At 41.1% G+C, this 18,688-nt stretch overlaps 1 protein-coding gene across 4 annotated transcripts in view; it reads left to right on the top strand.

The window, feature by feature from the left end:
• The window catches only part of Mtcl1 (microtubule crosslinking factor 1), a 124,253-nt gene that overhangs the window by 49,530 nt on the left and 56,035 nt on the right, over positions 1-18,688 (top strand). For all 4 annotated transcript variants that reach the window (XM_090353469.1, XM_090353467.1, XM_090353470.1 and 1 more), the window contains exon 4: positions 18,119-18,178. In XM_090353469.1, the coding sequence (XP_090209595.1) occupies positions 18,119-18,178 (60 nt within the window). The remainder of the gene's footprint in view (positions 1-18,118; positions 18,179-18,688) is intronic.

The following is an 18,688-nucleotide window of genomic DNA, read 5'->3' as shown; positions in this document are numbered from 1 at the left end:
GGGCCTATCACAAGTATTTATACACACTTCCACCTGGGTATAGAATGACCTAAGATAGCAGGAAAGTGTTTATAAAATGTGAAAATTCTTTGTGAAAATATTAAGTGCTAGATAATATCAACTAAGGTGGGACATTTTCTAATGTAGTTGTTTTTCCTGTGAGTCAGCTAGCTATAAAGCCATTTTGGGGGGGGGGGGGTCTTTTTTTATTTTTGGTACTGGGATCAAACCCTTGATGTTCCGCTTACTAGATAAGTGTCTTGCCACTGAGCTACATCCTGGCCCAAAGCCAACCTTTTTTTTTTTTTTTTTTTTTTTTAAATAGGACAGGAACACTATTTGAAATCAACATATTGATAGAGCTGGGATTTGGTTTTATTCTGCGTGTAAGCAAATAAGGTAGCTTGCCTATACTTCTTGTGTGCAAGACAGATGACTTCATCATTCTGGGCATCAAGTTTCCCTTTGGTCCCAAGTTTAAGCACAACCCAGTGGTCCTCAGAAGATAGATGCCGGGCCGGCAGACAGCTGGTGTAGTAACTGATGGACATGAAACTTATGGAATCCCACATCTAACAGCCATTGAGAGCATGTTGTTACAGCAAGCCCGCTCCTTGATGTAGTGGGAGTTGCCATCATCTCTCAAGGCTGCTCATTGCAGATCGTCCCTGGAAATAGTTTGTGTAGAGACTGATCCTGGGGCTGGGGAAATGGCTCAAGTGTTTGTGTTTGCCTAGCAAGCATGAGACTCTGAGTTCAAATCCCCTATACTGCTAAAACAAAGAGACTGGTGTTCATGTTGCAGATAGCAGAATTTGGAGAAGTGTGAGAGACCCATGGAGACAGTTTCTTAAGTTTCTCTGTAAAAAGTACACACATCTCAATAGCATAAGTTAATACCTGAGAGTATTATGACCTGTGAACATCTCACAGAGTATAATTTGCTTATATTTCAAATGTAAGTTGATTCTTACTTCAATCTATCCAGAAGTTCTGTTGTTCTCCCTGTAAACATATGCTTGACAACTACCTGCAATTTTTTTGGCCCCCATTTTTAGTCTCTTTCTTATGTTTATTTTTTATTTGTGTTGGTGAATGAACTCAGGGCCTGGGCACTGTCCTTGGGCTTTTTCCTCAAGGCTTATTCTCTACCACTTGAGCCATAGCACCACTTCCAGCTTTTTTCTGTGTATGTGGTACTGAGGAATCGAACCCGGGTTTTCATGCATGCTAGGCAAGCACTCTACCAATAGGCCAAATTCCCGGCCCCTCTTTCTTTCTTTTTTTTTTTTTTTTGTCAGTCCTGGGCTTAAGCCCAGGGCCTGAGCACTGTCCTTGGATTTTTCTCAAGGCTAGAACTCTACCACTTGAGCCACTTCTGGCTTTTTCCAACTATGTGGTACCAAGGAATTGAACCCGGGTCTTTGTGCATGCTAGGTAAGCACTCTACCACTAGGCCAAACTCCCGGCCCTTCTTTCTTGTTTTTAAACAACTATCTATAAGATAGTTCATGTGCATAGCTCTGCCATGTGCTTTTGTGCATATAGAAAAAGTAAATTGTTTGGTCCTTGAGTTTTCAGTTCTCCCCTCAGCCAGCTCCAGTTTATTGAGTGATGGACACAGTGGGGCTGTTCTTTATCCCAGGTCTTGTAGCAACTATGTATGTTACTTGCTATGAAAGACTCATAGACCCAGGATACTATCCTTTCTGCCAGGTCATTTCAAGGACAATTGCATCTTCGGCTACTTACTTTCCCCGGGACCAACTTTGTCCCAGAAAACCTAGCCAGTGCAGACTCTGAGAGTTTCAGGGTATCTCTTGGGGCCCCCAGGATAACCTGACCTATTTTATTACACATCATGACTATTTTTAATGTTCCAAGATAACCTCTCGTGGTCTCTGAGGAATGAAGTCCTACATGGAATAGGGCTTGCTCCTGGATGCTCACTTTCCTCTACCATGTTAGGTTTGTATTTAGAGTGAGAATTGCTTTATATACAGTGTGTCGTTAGAAATGTTCAGTCTATATATCTCACTCTTCTAGAAAAGCCCATGTGTTGGTTCTTAGTTTAAGTTCCTGAATCCCCAAAGAGTTGTAGATAGTGAACATCAAGACATATTTTCAGTGGATAAGATTTCCTCATGGAGGGAGGATTTTATAGGCTATAGGTCAATATGTTTCCTAGGGAAAGCAATTTTACTTACATTATATATATACACACACACACACATATATATATGTTATGTATATGTATGAAACAATTTTCGTGTTTAGAGCTAAGTACCATTCCCAATGCATCTCATAGTGTTGTAAGTATTCAAAAATCTGAATAAAATAAAATCAAATCCAAAATGGAATTTGGGCCTCAAGAATTTCAGAAATAAGATTCTCAACCTGTACTGGGGGTTGGTGCCATAATGAGTACCCATGGTCTGCTGAAGTGTTCTATTCCTGGGCTCAAAATGTCCAGAAGTTGCCAGAACCTGCGATCGTGGTTGACTATATTTTTTTTCAAAGTTGTTCTAAAATTTTAGTTTTACAGAGGACTGTCTGTCACCTGTGGGAATTAGATATGAATCGCTCTCTCCCTCTCTCTGTGATCTGGGTCAGTGAACAGCCCCCGCAGAAACGGAGGGTGTGGGGACCAGCTACCAGGACCTGGAACTGACCTCTTAAAGAGCTCTCCCTTTAATGAAGTTCTTGTAATCCATTTAGTAGGAAAATACAGGTCAGAAGTGAAAATGGAAAAGGCTGTGGGGCAGCAGCTGGTGAGAATATTTGCTGTCCACTGATCATTGGAGCAATGCAGAAACTCCTGGATTCTTTTGTGGATCGTGGTAGGAAGGAGGTACTTAGGTGTCCTCACCTGAGTCAGTTGGTGGAATCACAGCTATAGCAGGCATAGAAATGTGTTTGAAGATATATATATATATATCTGTATAGATCTATCTATCTATCTATCTATCTATATCTATATATAGAGACAGAGAAAGAAGTTGTTTGCATTTTTGAAAATCTCTTGAGGGATATTTTCTTCGAATAAGGGTGGTCTGATCAAGCTTCCTGGTTCTTTAAAAGTAACCACTTTGCTGCTTGCTAATGGCTCACATCTGAGATGCTAGCTACTCAGGAGGCTGCTGAGATCTGAAGACTGAGATTTAAAGCCAATCTTTGCAGAAAAATCGGCAAGACTCTTATTTCCAGCTAATCAGCAAAAAGCCACAATCTCACCTATGGTCAGTGTGATGCTGCTACTTTGAGATTCTTGTGAGGTGCAGAGGATTTGATAAGTCTGTGGTAGTCCAGTCTAGGTCCTTTATGCTTTGGAAGTTTTCCTGAGAATTATTAATGTATGGAGTTGTTGTTTTTAGTTTTGCATTTGGAATCATTTTTTGAGGAAATTTGTCTTGGAGTATGGAAAGACTTTTGAAGCAGATCACACACAGATGTTACACTATTTGAGCAAAACTCTCTCATCTCTCTGGGTCTGGGGACCTCAATTAGTTGGGAATTCTTGGTTATTGGGTGTTATGATGAGAAACTAGACAATCAGAGGTAGTAAGTCACAGGGGACACAGCTCTTGCCATACACTATGCTGATAGCTGGGAAACTAAAGGATAAGGTGTTAAAATAGAGATGAGATTGGGGTCCCAGTAGCACCCACCTGTAGTCCTAGCTACTCAGGAGGCTGAGATTTAGAGAACCAGAGTTCCAGGACACCCTGAGCAGAAAAGTCGACTCAACTTCATTTCCAAATGAACCAGCAAATAATCAGAATTGGAGGCAAGTGGTTCAAGTAGCAGAGTGCTAAGCCAGGAAGCAAAACCAAGAATCAATTTAAAAAAACAAACAAACAAAAAACAACTGTGTATATACGTGTGTGTGTGTGTGTGTGTGTGTGTGTGTGTGTGTGTTATGTAAAGACAGACAAGGAGGACTGCATATACACTATGAATTTCTCTCAGGATAGACTGTAGAAGAAGAGGGGAGAGTTGTTATTCCCCCCCCCCCCTCATTGGTCATGGAGCTTAAGCTCTGCGCCTGGGCTCTGTCCTTGAGCTCTTCATCTCAAGGCTAGAACTCTACCACTTGAGCCACAGCAACACTTCTGGCTTTCTGGTGGTTAAATAGAGATAAGAATCTCATGGACTTTCATGCCGTGGCTATCTTTGAACCATGTTCCTCAGAGCTCAGTCTCCTGAGTAGCTAGGATTGCAGGCGTGAGCCACCAAAGCCTGGCTTGTTATTCTTTTTGATTCTACATTTGGGATCATTTTTGAGGAAATTTGCCTTTGAGTGGATGGTAGATCATGCACAGATGCTGGGGGCTTTTAAACTCATTAATGATGTCTTAATGGGCCACCAAGATGTCTCTTTGCAGATGGCTTGTTTTTTTTTATTTTTTTATTGTAATTAATAAAAGGGTTACATGATGTTTGCCAGATAGAAGGTGCATTAATTCACATATATTGATACCCTTTCACCCAGATGGCTTGTTTTTGTTTTTTCAAGTCAGGGCTTGCAATTCTCAAAGCAGAAGAAAAAATTTTGAAGTATGTTGGAGATATTTCCTAAATCTTAGCTCTTACTCTTCCTAAACACCATAGCTGGTGGTTAGTCATGTGGCAGAGCCAAGTTCAGGAGGGACTCAGAAAGAATGTCACTGGCCGGGTACTAGTGGCTCACACCTGAATTCTAGCTACTCAGGAGGCTGAGAGATGTGAGGATCATAGATTGTGGTTTGAAGCCAGCCTCGGTAGGAAAGTTGTGAGACTGTTATCTCCAAGTAACCACCAAAAATAGCTGAAATGGAGCTGTTGCTCAGATAGACACAGAATGCAAGCAGCATGTTTGCTGGCTTACCTGTTGCACTTTGTGATATGCTCTTCTGGTTTCTCAGTTATTACAGCGGCTCAGGGTTCATTAGTTAGAACTATAGACATCGAAACTTTAGAATCTTTCCTTTCTTGCTTCTTTATTCTCCTCATTGTTTTTTCTTCCTATGTTTCCATAAGAAGTAGTATAGAACGTGTTTTTGAGGTAAAGCAGTATATGTGAGACTTTATAGAGAAGTTCCTGCAAATTCAAAACTTAAACTTCAGAGATTTGAGGGTTCTTTTTAAACTCTATGATGAATTAAAATCATTCCTAATATTTTCCAATAAATTGAGAAGTATTTTCATACATAAGGGATGAGATATTATTTACTTTTTATGATGGACTTGAAATACCAATAGAGGTGTTTTATCTCATTACACTTTTTCGAGGTGTAAGGAGATCAAACTTTTTAAATGTGCACTGTGTATATATTTTTAAGGCAAATCTTCTTAAAGCTTTAGTCTCTGTTTAAAAGCAGCCTTCCAAACATTTCTAAACAGTTGGAGTCTGACTGAATGTGCAGTTTACAGATTAAAAACAGTACTGGTTAATGTTAGCTTCTTGGCCATAAAAGGCAAGAAAGGAGAACATATAGCACTGCTCAGAGAGTGTGCAGCAGCAAATCACAGCTGGTGCTGTCCAGAATATAAGCTGTAGACATCCATGTACACAGTTCGGTGTAGGGGGCTTTATAAGCATCGTAGAATAGATCATTATGGAGGTAATTTGTGTTCTTTAGTGTGGTGAATATTCAGAACATAAAAACTTACCATCCTAGCCCTTTTAAAGCATAGAATTCAGTGACATTGAGTATATTTACCATGTTGGGTGACCATTACCAGTATTTCAAGAATGTTTGCATCATTCCAAGCTTTGAGCCCATTAAATATTAATCCTCATTCCACCTGCTCACCCCTACCTGCCACTATCCCCTGTTTTTGCTTTTTCCCCCATCTAAATTTGTCCATTCCAGGTATCTCATATAGGTGAACTCATACAGAATTTGCATTCTTTCTGGTTTATTTAATCTCCCATGTATTCCAAGTTAATTCACATGGCAGAATTTCATCAGGTTTATCCATTTGTCTCTTGGTAGACATGTTCTGATCCTTTGGCTGCTCTGAATAAGGCAGTTATGAACAGTAGTGTGTTGGTGTCTATTTGAGTTTTTCATAACTAGTGACTATCTTTCTGATCTTTCTGAGAGTGTAGAGTGGAGGTGTGAGGGCCCATGGATAAGCAGCAGGCATATGCTGTCATGAAAAGGAGCCATAGTACTTCTTAAGGAGCACCAACTATTACACATACTTTTACAGTATGGGCAGGCAGGGAAGCAGCCATGTTGCAAAGCATATTTAACATTTAAAGTAAGTGGAGATGTCACTGTGACTCCCCTTAACCCCAAAATTGTTAAGTAATTTAAGTCACCCTGAGGCAGTCGAGTGAGACACTGTGTACACTTACTATGTACATTTTCTACGCTGGCTTTAAACTCAACATTTTCCTGTCTCAGCCTCCCAAGTACTGGGAGTATAGTTGGGTTACCCCATACCTACCCTAAGGTCTCTATTTTCCTTTTTTCTCATCAGTGCTTTTATTTAGCCTACGATTTAGTGAATCTCCCTTAGCCCTGTTACTCATTTTAAAATGTTGAAAGAAATTCTCATCGATCACAAAGAGGAGAAGAGTCTCTCCTTTGATCATTAGGACCTAATAATAGGGGAAAGAGAATCTGCCATCGTTTTCTTCCTAGTGGTCTGACTCATCCCATAAATTGTGTGCCATTGGCCCTGAGCATACTTAATTGTCTCATGGAAACTCTGACCTACTTATCTCCCTGGATGATAGAAATAATGCCTTCTTATTGTGGGAGAGCATGTTGTTGTTCAGTTAAAATGTCTCTTATGCATCATTATTAGGAAAGAATATTAAGACATTTCCTTGGCCAACAAGTGATATACCATTGTATGCAGGGTTCTATATCTACATCTCTATTTGCAGAAGAGAATGTACAGAAAATACACAATTGAAAAAGTTAATATTCCCAACACACATTTCACATGCAGAGTGAAAAAACTTTTTTTCCCCCTAGAGAGAGAAGAAAATTCTTTACTTTAATCTACTTTGTTAAAAATAATTAATACTTGAAAATATAATCAAGGAAAGAATCACAAGTACTTTGCAGGTGAATGCTTGCTTTTTAGGGTTATCACTGATTAATCATGTTTACTTCATTTAGTCCTTTTAGGAATCCTATATACAAGGTAGACATCATTATTCCTGGTAATAAATCAAGAATTCCAGTGCCAGGATTCAAGACCACAGACAAGTGTTATACCAAGGGCTAGCTGTGAAGTTTGTGTTTCACTGCTGTTTGAGGAGCTGGGGATGGAACCCCATGGTAGGCAAATGCTTTACCACTGAGCCATACATGCCTCAGCCAAGACTGTGATCTTAGCCCATCTTCCTTTTCCACCTGCCTGCTGGAAGAAGGGAAACTCTGAAAGTGTTGGCCCAATTTTGGAATGAGGTTTATCATCAAAGGCAAAACAAAACGAGAATTTTAATTTTAAAAGTTTTTCTAGGGCCGGGAGTTTGGCCTAGTGGTAGAGTGCTTGCCTTGCATGCACGAAGACCAGGGTTCGATTCCTTGGTACCACATGCATAGAAAAAAGCTGGAAATGGTGCTGAGGCTCAAGTGGTAGAGCTCTAGCCTTGAGAAAGTCCAAGGACAGTGCTCAGGCCCTGAGCTCAAGCCCAGGACTGGCAAAAAAAAAAAAAAAAGTTTTTCTAGCCAGGCAAGGTGGCTCATGCCTGTAATCCTAGCTACTCAGGAGGCAGAGATCTGAGGATAAAGGTTCAAAGCCAGCCCGGCCACAAAAGGACCTGAGACTCATCTCCAATTCACCTCTAGAAAATGGGAAGTGGGGCTTAGCTCAAGGGTGGGGCAGTAGCCTTGAGCTGAAAAGCCAAGGACAGCGTCCAGGCTGAGTTCAAGCACCATGACCCACCAAAAAAAAAAAAAAAAAAGTTTTTCTAAGGCTTTCAGAAACCAGTTAAAACTACACATTCATCTCTGGGAAATTGCAAGTGCTGCCATTACTGGAGACAATAAAGAGAAGAAGTAAAATCCCCAAGAGAAGAGGTAGTGGGGGAAACATGAGGTTGTAAGTGGAGAACGTGAACCCACATACAATGCACTGTGTCCGAAAGCCTTTTCTCTGGGCCTTTTCCCATCTGCAGGACACTCAGTACTAACTATCAAGGACTGTCTGTCATGAACCAGTTACTACTCTGAATGGAACACGTCCACATCCCCAGTGCACATTGTGATTGGCCGGGCAGGCATGTCGGGTAAAGCTAACCCAGAGGCTGCAGGGACTGGAGCAATGACTCAGGCTGCCTCTGGTCACTGGCGCAAGGGGCAAAGGCTGGGGAAAGATGAAGAGAATGAGACTACGGCAAAGACACATCACACTTCGCTGTGCTCTCACAAGTGGAGAGAAGTGGCTGAATGAACAGATGATTGATCAGTAAAGCAATGGCTTCTTGGTGCCCAGTTAGTGGTTGTGTGTGCTTCAAAGACAGCTGTGCCTTGCACAAGCAGGAGGCCCTGAAAAAGTAAACTATTACTTCTTCCCACACAACCCTTAGCCTCATTTTCCTCCTATATTAATGAAGAAAGGACGGGGATGGCCACTATCTCAGGAGAATTGAATGAGCACAAGCTATGGCAAGTATGAGTAGGAGAGTGTACACCACTGGCTACTCCCCCGCCCCTCTCTAAAGGAAGACTCACTCTTTGCTTTGGGTGGGGAGTGATTTTTGTTGAATGTCAGAAGGACTTAGGCACATGCGGGTGGCTCACGCCTGTAAGATACTCAGGAGGCTGAGATCAGAATCATAGCTGGGAGCCAGCCTAAGTAAGAGTTATCTCCACTTGTCAAATTGGGAAAAAATAAAAAAGCTCTGGTTCAAATGGTAGAGCTCTAGCCTTGAGCAAAACAAAACAAAACAAAAAAACACTCAGGTACAACGCCCAGGCCCTGAAGTCAAACCCCGGGACTAAAACACACACACACACACACACACACACACACACACACACACACACACTCGCGCGCACGCGTGCGACATGTGCTTTTTTCCTTGGCTCAGAGGGAGGCCTGCTGGCCCATCAGCCACCTGCAGCCCATTGCAGCACACATCAGCTACATCAGAGAAGGAAAGAAGGATGCAGGATCAGCTTTCAGGCCAAGAATGCTTCCTAGTCAACTGTGGAACCATCAGGATCCAGCTTAATTCCATATTCACACAGAGCTCAGGAAAAGCTACGCAAGTAAATGTCTGCCTGGAGTCATGCATACTGTTGCCATTACCTCCCTGATACCTTCTAGGACTTCACAGCTTATAGATGAAGGACCAGAATACCTGGACATAAATCAGAATTTCACGTGAGAAGCCACTTAGCAATTAAATGGCATTCAGAAGACAGAAAACTGGACTGATGTGGTTTGGGAAGCATGTACAGATTCCACACACAAGCAAGGCACGTGTAGGTGTCAGGCATTTCAGTGGTAGTGCATGGGGATTGGTGCCAGACAGAGCCACTACCAATCCTTGTCCATATGGTTTCAGTCTTCTGAGCATGTCTACCTTGCTCTTCCCTCAACAGGGCACCAACAGTTGGAACTTTCTTCTGCCAGGCTTCAGGAAGGATGCTCTGCAGGCTTTATCTTCTGGCCACTGTTCATATCAGAGGCATGGTTGGGCCTTGGGATCCCCAAGTGGGGACTTGCAGATGGAAGTGGCTTGAATCATGGTTATCTGCTGTAACAGTTGAGGGGTACAAGGAAAAACCTGGTCTCACCACTGATTGCGCCTTTAAAGTCCTGTCTCTTAAATAATATAGTAGCAGATACAGTTACAGCTTGGGGGTTTTGGGGTTTTAGTCCCTGTATAGAAGATAGCATTGGAGATAATAATTGCCTTACTAGATTTTTGCCACATGACACTAGAGTTGTCTGTGATCTTTTGCAGAAGGCCTGCTGTGGCCATACCCCTGCCCTCGTCATCTTCCTTTAGCAAGCTGGACACAGCTGAGGTCTGGCCCCTGCCAGCCAGGGCAGCCCTTCCCTCTGCTGCCCCAGAGCACACAGTGTTCTTGTGTGGTGTTCTTTTGCTCCAAAGTTACCTTTTAATGCAAGTATGTTTATTTGTAGCCCTCGCTCACCATCCCAGCTAGAAGGCCATAGTTGGCTAGCCCCTTTTACATCAGAGTAGTACTTGGAGCCCTGTAGCGGGGAGGTGGGGGATTCACACTGTGTGATCTAGCCCCTCCCTAGCAGCTCCATTATTGCTCTTGCTTAAATAAAATTATCAGTAATTCCCAGGACATGTGGAGGCTAATGGGGTCCGGGGAGAGTACGCTTTTGTTCTATAAGAATCATGAAATCATGTCCCCCCCCCTCACCCCTTTTTAAATCACGTGAGTGTGCCCTGGGCAGATGCTGGGAGAGGGGGCTCTAAGCAGCCACTGCTTAGGATGAGAATTGCCGAAGATTTGCCCAAGGGATAAGAATGGTTTTTATGCAGAATTCCAGCTGGAGACACATTTGATATTTCCAAGCAGTTTGGTGGATGATTAATGGAACTGAGCGGTGGCTCAGGATAATAAGGATCTGGGGCAGATGTGGGTCAGTAAGTCAGAAGGAATGTTAGGGCTCGCCTGGTGGGAAGGCCTCTTGAGGTAGGGAGCCTTTAGCCAAGAAAGGCAATTAGAGTTTTCCGAGTTCCATTTGCTATCCCCCAATGTCTATTAGGCCCTACTTTGTGTCTGTGCAAAGATGTACGTGAGAATCCCAGCAGGAAGAACTAATCCTGCCTGGCAGTTGATCCCCCCACCCCCCATTTAATTTCTTGTTTATTTCTGACCAGTATGAACACTAAAGGCCCATGGCTTTGCCTCCCACTGCAGGGCAAAAGCTTAATGCTGGTGTCGGTGTTTAATTTCTAAGTCAATTCCACTGTTCTTAAAGAAAAAAGGTACCATCTTTTCTGACTGAAAGAATAGTATAGATGGTCCCTAACTTAGGATCCTTTGACTTAAAATTTACCAACTTTACAGTGGTGCAAGAGTGATATGCACTGTGTAGAGATTGCACTTGTCTTTTTGAATTTGAATTTTGACCCTTTCCTAGGCTGGTGATATTTAGCACCTGGTACTATCCTCCCCTCCTCTGTCTGGATATAAAGTGAGATAAGACCTCAATTTCTAATCATGGGTTGCTGTGTCATTCAGCTCTGATACTAGGTAGCTTGTGTGGGTAAAATGCAGTTGCGACTTAAGATTTTATTCATTTATTTATTTATTTTTTGCTGGTCCTGGCCTTGAGCTCAGGGCCTGAGCACTGTCCTTGGTCTTCTCAAGGCTAGAGCTCTACCACTTGAGCCACCACACCATTTCCAGCTTTTTCTATGTATAAGTGGTACCTAGGAATCAAAACCGGGTCTTCATGCATGCTAGGCAGGCACTCTACCACTAGGCCAAACTCCTGGCCCCGACTTAAGATTTTTATGGTGGGCTTATTAGATAAAACTGTCATCAAGGAGCATCAAGTACTTTGGACTATATTACTCATTGATAACATTTCTAAACATTCCCACAAAATTTTATTAAGTATATGTTTTCATCCTACATTTTAAAAATTGACACTTTCTGAAATATTCTCTATTTTCAACATTTAGCAGTTATGTTTTTAATAGCCGTGCAATAGTATATATATATATATATATATATTTAATCTGGAGAACAGATTCATAAAAACAGCATCAGTTTGTGGAAGAGATCCAAGAAATTGGATTGCTATTGCAATCTAGCCTTGTTTCTCTGGTAATTTTTTAAATACAAAGTTTAACTTCCTGGCTTTCTTCTTAACTTCATTATTTTTCTAGATGCTGGGGGTAGATTCTGTGGCCTTACTCATATTAACACATATTATATCTACCATTATATGCCTGTCCTATTTTTTTGTCAATAACATGCATTGTAGATAAATGAGACTGTAAAAAGCCACTGAACAGTAAATTAACAATCATCCATAATTCTGTTACCCACATATAGATCATTAGTTATCATTTTGGTGAATATTCCTCTAGCCTACATTGCTAATATATACCTATAGTATGTGCCTGTAAACTAAATAAATAAACAAACAAATGTACCTAATATGTTATACACATATGCACTTTAAATAGAGGCTGACAAACTCTGGTCTGTATCTTTATAAAGTTTTATTGAAAGACCTGAACAAATTCATTTAGGTAGAATCCAAAGCATTCTGCACAGTGTATTAAAAGAGTTAATGTCTGTACATGATATGGTAAAGCCTAAGATAACAACTAATTGGTGAGTGTGTATGTGTTTGTGTGAAAGAGAGAGAGATATAGAGACAGAGACAGAGCTAGTTCTGGGCCTTGAACACAGGCTCTCAGAGCTGTCCCTCAGCTTTTGTGCTCAAGGCTAGTACTCTACCATTTTGATCCACAACTCAGTTTCTGGCTTGTTGCTAGTTAATTGGAGGTAAGTATCCAATTGGAGGTAAAAGTCTCATGGACTTAACTGCCTGACCTGGCTTTGAACTGTCATCCTCAAATCTTACCTTCCTAAATGTCTAAGATTATAGGCATGAGCCACTGCTATTGAGCCTGGCTCAATTAGTTTTTGAAGAATAATTTTGCCAACCACTAATGTCTAAGCTAGGATTTTCGAAGAGACAAGAACAGAGATAGGTAGCTTTTTGTTGTTGTTGCTGCCAAGGACCACTTAGATATTTATGACATAATTCATGGGCCATACAAAATTATCAATACATACAGACAGTTTCAGGCAGCCACCCAGGGCTGTCTTGTTACGTAATATGCATATTTGTGCTTTAGCACATTAAGATCACATAAGATCACATTTTTTTTTTTTCCAGTCCTGGGCTTTAGCTCAGGAGCTGAGCACTGTCCTTGGACTTTCTCAAGGTTAGAGCTCTGCCACTTGAGCCTCAGCACCACTTCCAGCTTTTTTCTATGCATGTGGTACCAAGGAATTGAACCTGGGTCTTTGTGCATGCTAGGCAAGCACTCTACCACTAGGCCAAACTTCCGGCCCCCACATTGTTTTTTTGATGTATGTGAACATTTCCTTATCTCCCAATCTCCCAAACCACCATTTTATCTAGATACTTAGTGGGCAACAGAACACTTGAGTTGATACACGTCCTGACAATGCTAATTGCCAAGAGAGTTAGTTCTAGATCACACACACACACCCATAGAAAATGAAGGAAAAGTAGCTGTATGAGATGGTGAATATGTTAATGTGGTTAAACAAAGCCATCACTACGGATATGCATATCAAGATACAAATATTAAAATATCATATTGTACTCATTAAATATATATATAGTACATTAGAAGGGAAGATCATGGCAATTTCTCCAGAGCATTCACGTCTTATCAGAGGTGCTTCAGAGAACATTCTGACCGCATCATGACACAAGTGTGTATTGTCTTCAGAGCTGGAGTTACTATGGCAGGGCATACCCAGGTGCCCTACTTTTCTTGAGTCTGTAAATTTCCAAGTGAAAATAAAAGGTTATTACAGCTAATCATTTCTCTTGACTCTTTTCTTTCTAGTATTGTTATACTGTTGCTTGCAGATACTCCTTTTGTCTGTCATTGGTGGTCAAATTCTTTTTAGGACATTTGCCTCTTAATACTGTCTGAGGTTTTCTTTCTTTTTCATTAGCATACATTAGTTTTACAAAGGAAGGTTTGTTCTTTTGTCGTATTTTGCCTCTCTCTCTCTCTCTCTCTCTCTCTCTCTCTCTCTCTCTCTCTCTCTGTATCTGTCTCTCTCTGTCTCCCTCTCTCTCTCTCTCTTTTAATTGGTTGTGGGGCTTGAACTCAGGCCTGGACACTGTCCCTGAGCTTCTCCCATCGTCACCCAACCTTACAGTGAGGACTGTATGTAATTGTGAAGCACATTTCTTTCCCAAACTGCCACATATAGCTTTTAAGGACGAAGTCAAAACACATCACACAAAGTTATAAACATTTCACTTTTTCTCTTGAAATAACATTTATGCATTTTCCCTGATCAAAAAATCTGTTTTTATCACAATTTTGCTTATATACATCCATGCATATACATATTTTTTGTAAGTTTTACCTGATAAATAATGATGTTGGTGTTTGCCCACTAACATTTCAGAGTCAATGCACTTTAAAATTCTAGGTTTGCTAAAAGCCTTAATTTTAATTAAAAAATTATTTTTGTTGGTTGTAGGGTTTGAACTCAGGGCCAGGGCACTGACCCTGAGCTTTTTCCCTCAAGGCTAGCCACCAGCACCGAGTCATTTCAGATTTTAATTCCCCCAGTAATTCCTTCCTTCTGTGTGTGTGTGTGTGTGTGTGTGTGTGTGTGTGTGTGTGTGTGCGCGCGCGCGCGCGCGCGCGCGCGCGCGCGCGCGCATGCGCGCACGAGTGCTCTGATACTGGGGCTTGAACTCAGGGTCTTTTTTTTTTAGGGTCTTTTCTAAGACTGTTGTTCTATAGCTTGAGCCACACCTCTGATCCAGTTGGGATTTTTGTTTTGTTTTGTTTTTCCCCCCTTTATCCTGGTTAATTAGAGATTGAATCTTTGGAACTTTTTTTTTGCCTAGGCTGGCCTTGAGTCTCAATCCTTAAATCTCTTATCCTTCTGAATCACTAGAATTATAGATGTGAGCCATCAGCACGTAGATAGGATTTATTTTCCTATGTCATATAAATCTTAGTTTTTGTCATAGTTTTCAGAATATTTATGTAGTTGTTCTACAAACACATACCAGGTGGCATATTTTTTTTCTCACTGATTAAAATCTCATATACTCTCAAAGCTATTTCTGAGCTTTCTGTTTTGCTTTTTTAAGTTGTGTATCCTTGTTTCAATACAAAAACATTGTGTTGTATTTCTGTATTTAACAGAAAGGCTACTACCATTATTTTCCCTTCCCAAAGTGTTTCTTGGCTATTCTCGCATATATATCGCTGTCAGGATCAGAAAAGCCTTTCTGCAAAGGGCCAAATGCAAACATTTGAGGTTTTTCAGGCCATCGTGCTCAGTTCTGCCCTTTACTGCAAGCAGCTGTGGATAGGGAGGCTGTGTTCTAGTGGAACACTGGTTATAAAACAGGATTGGGCTTGATTTCTCTTGAGGACCAAATGCTGCTTCTCCTTTTCTAGATTAATGTTTGAATATATTTTTTTTAATCAAGTTCGGTGACACTTTACCCCTATAAACACATGAAGAGTACACACCGTGTTACATGCCATGTACAAACCTATTAGGTTCAAATATACTACATGTTCTGTGCATATATATTCCATACAAGAGAGGACTTTGGTTAGTGACTTGTCCTCATAAAATGGTTTGGGAGAAATGTTGTGTCTTTCTAATGAAAGGCCTTTCCGTCAGGCAGCATCAGCATTGCTTTGCATCTGTCCTTAACATTTTATGTTTTCCTTCATGTGTCCTGCAAATTTCTGCTGAATTTCGATAATGATTGCAATGCTCTGGGATTGCACTCTTTGTTTGCCATTGTGAGTGGGCTCTGTGTTGCCTGTCTTATATTAGTCCTGCCTGTTCTGTGGTTTGCTATAGCAAGATCACAGGACTCACAGCTCTATGTGGCCCATCTGCAAGGGGACAGTTACACCAGGAGAGGCTGGAGGGATTCACCCACAGCTCCCTGCCTTTTGGCTTTCCCTCCCTGCTGGCGGCCTCTCTGGAAATGTGATCCTGCGTCTAGCATCCAGTGCAGCAACCTGTGATTCTGCATGTTTGTTATGAACCTTTTATGTCCGCTGTTAACTTTCATTTTGAGATTATGCCTTTAGTTTTCTTCCAGTATGTAGAGGGTCTGTGTCCTATTTATCGGGAGGATGTGTTGAAATTCAGTGTAGCTCACTGAGTGTGGTAATCATTACAGCAGGCTCAGATTTAAAAGGCTTACTTTAAACCCTCTCACCCTCCCTCCTTCCTTCCCTTTCTCTTCTTCCTCCTTCTGCTTCTTCCTCCATCTCCCTCTCTCATCTTTTTCATAACTCTTCCCTGTAGTAAATCATTAGAAGCAGTTATCTCACACTGCTATATCAAAGAGAAGCAGCTTAACTGCAGGTGAAGGTAAAAGTATTGGAAAACCTACTTATTATGAAAGGGAAAAATCTCAGATGATTCTTAGGAAAGGCTTAGCTGCCTATTGCAGAAGATTGGTTTTCTGGTTGGCCCTATCTTTTCAAAGACAAAGGGAAATAAAGCCAGTTTTGCAGCTGGCATTTAGAGGTAGCTCCTTCACCACCATACCACAGCAACCCCCACCATCCCCACCCCAGTTCAGCCTGGAGCCTCTGCCTGACCACATATACTACTGACTAACCAGCATCCCAGGCTGACATCATAACCTTCTTCCTCCCATTTTTCCCCTAGGGCTTTCTTTCAAATTACCTGTTTTCTTTTATAGGTCTCTAGCCTCCTAGAGGCTTATGGGAAGCTAGAATTATAATGGTTTCCTATCTTAGACTTTCCCCTTACAAATGGCAAGGCTTGGTCTTCTGAGAGGGAGGTGCTTACAATAAGGCTGGCACAAAGTCAGTGGACTTGAGTTCTCCCTGGATATGACTTGCATGGACACCTCCTCTCCAAACTGTCACAGAGCCGATAAGCTGCACAAGGGCAAAACTAAAAGAGTCCAGCAGACACCAAGCGGAAACTTGCAGAGGACCTCGCTTGCAGAGTTGAAGAAGGGGTTACACACATTCTTTGTGCCAAACTGGCCAGGATCTCTTTGCTGTCCAGCAAAGGCTTTCCTTGCCTACTCTTCACTCCTATTTTCCTCAAGGGAGGCTACATACCTCTTCATGTTTCTTGAGTATGCACCTCTTCTTCTAGTCCTTTCTGTTTATACTCTAACTTAGCAGAATCAATTTTGGCTCCTTCTAGGTAGTTTTGTACATCCCATAATTCTATGACTCAAAATATCTGAAAAACCTTTTGTCTTGTGTTGAACATGTACAGGCTTTCTTTCCCTTGTAATTATTAACTAAATAACACAGTATAACAGCTAGTCACACAGCATTACATCCTATTAGGTATTATAAGTAACCTCAGGATGACTTGAAAAATGCTTGGAGTAGTTTGGGGAGTTGTGTACAAATATGCCTTCATGTAAGAAACTTGAGCAGTGGAGGATTTGGGGACCCTGGTGGGAGAGGGTTTACAGAGAAATGGTTGTGTAGGAAGCTAGGCAGGGGCAAACTCTGTAACATGTGTAAGATGCTGTTTTGATCATGAATTGGAGTACCTTCTTAACAAGAAGTTTGTAACCTAATCTGAGCTGGTAGTTTACCTCTATAATCCTAAATACTAAGGAGGTAGAGACATGAAGGATGGTTCCAAAAGTTCAAGAGTAGCATTCCCTACCCCCAAGAAAATTATAAACTTGATAATTATTTTTTCTTTATAAGCAAGAGCCACTGATTTCCCCCTTTCTACTAATTTCTTTTTTCTTTTTAGCGAGTCCTGGGGTTTGAACTCTGGACATTAGTGCTGTCCTTAAGCTTTTGTGCTCAAGGCTAGGACTATGCTACTTGAGCCATGACTGCACTTCTAGCTTTTTCTGTAAATAATGGAGATAAGAGTCTCATGGACTTTCCTGCCGATGCTGGCTTCAAACTGCAGTCTTCAGGAGATCTCAGCCTACTGAGTAGCTAGGATTACAGGCATAAGCCACTGGTGTATGGCCTCTTTACCAGTTTTTATTTGCCATGAAAGAAACACCAATTTATTTTGATAGAAGATAAAACAAATCATAATTAGGAAATAAGCCAGTTCCAGCAATTCCTGGTATCTACTATCTTTGTCTTGCATTTTCTTCACTGTTGCAAATTATCCAAGCTATTTTTACTTTATATTAAATTGAATCATTGAGGAATCCATCCCCCAGTATAATAATTGGAGTATAAAGTATCTTAGTACTCAAAGACCCCACAAAGCATATCCAGTGCATTTAAATGTTGAGTCAAAATTGTTTCTCAATAATAGAGGAAAACACCCTCTGTGCATGCATGTCCCTCTCATAGGGTAAGACACATTACCAGATATCCCTTGTCATTCTTCAATAACAATGTCCTTTGGCTTTGTTCCAGAGTTCCCTAAAGAGAAGAAGTAGCCGGGAATTGTTCAAAGAGAAGAAAACGTTTAACCAGGTAATCTGAGGACCTTCATCAAGAATGTTTTGTCTCAGAAAGAGGAAGTTTAATTTGTTTTGAATTGTCTTGAAAAATATTATTTCTGTCTTGAAATATTCAAATAGACATCACCTGCCAAAACATTTGGATTTATCCAAAACTTCCACAAGTGAACATTTTATTTCTGAAGCTGCAGCATCTTCCTTTAATTTTTCTCAACATGGACAGCTTTTTAGGAAAGAGAAGAAACTGACTTTGTGTGAAAACATAACTAGGTGTAATGTGGCTGGCCACATTGGTAGAAATGTTTTGGCTTTCAGAGTCATTCATACAGTAAAGCAATTCAGCTACTGACAGTTTGGTCATTCGTTAGCCTTTGTTTTGTGAGTGTATGTGTTTTAAATGTGCAGCTGAATAATATGGAAAGAAAATATAATTTCCTAATGGAAAGTAAATATTAAGCCGACTAATTGGTAAATGCTCCCTTAGCCCTCCCTAGTACACAATAATGTGTTCTTGAAAGCTCGA

This window comes from Megascapheus bottae, chromosome 19 (assembly GCF_031878675.1).
Source record: "Megascapheus bottae isolate mThoBot1 chromosome 19, mThoBot2.hap1, whole genome shotgun sequence".
Classification (NCBI taxonomy): Eukaryota; Metazoa; Chordata; class Mammalia; order Rodentia; family Geomyidae; genus Megascapheus; species Megascapheus bottae.
The sequence above is the reverse complement of the archived record's forward strand: the minus strand, read 5'-3'. Positions and strand labels throughout refer to the sequence as shown.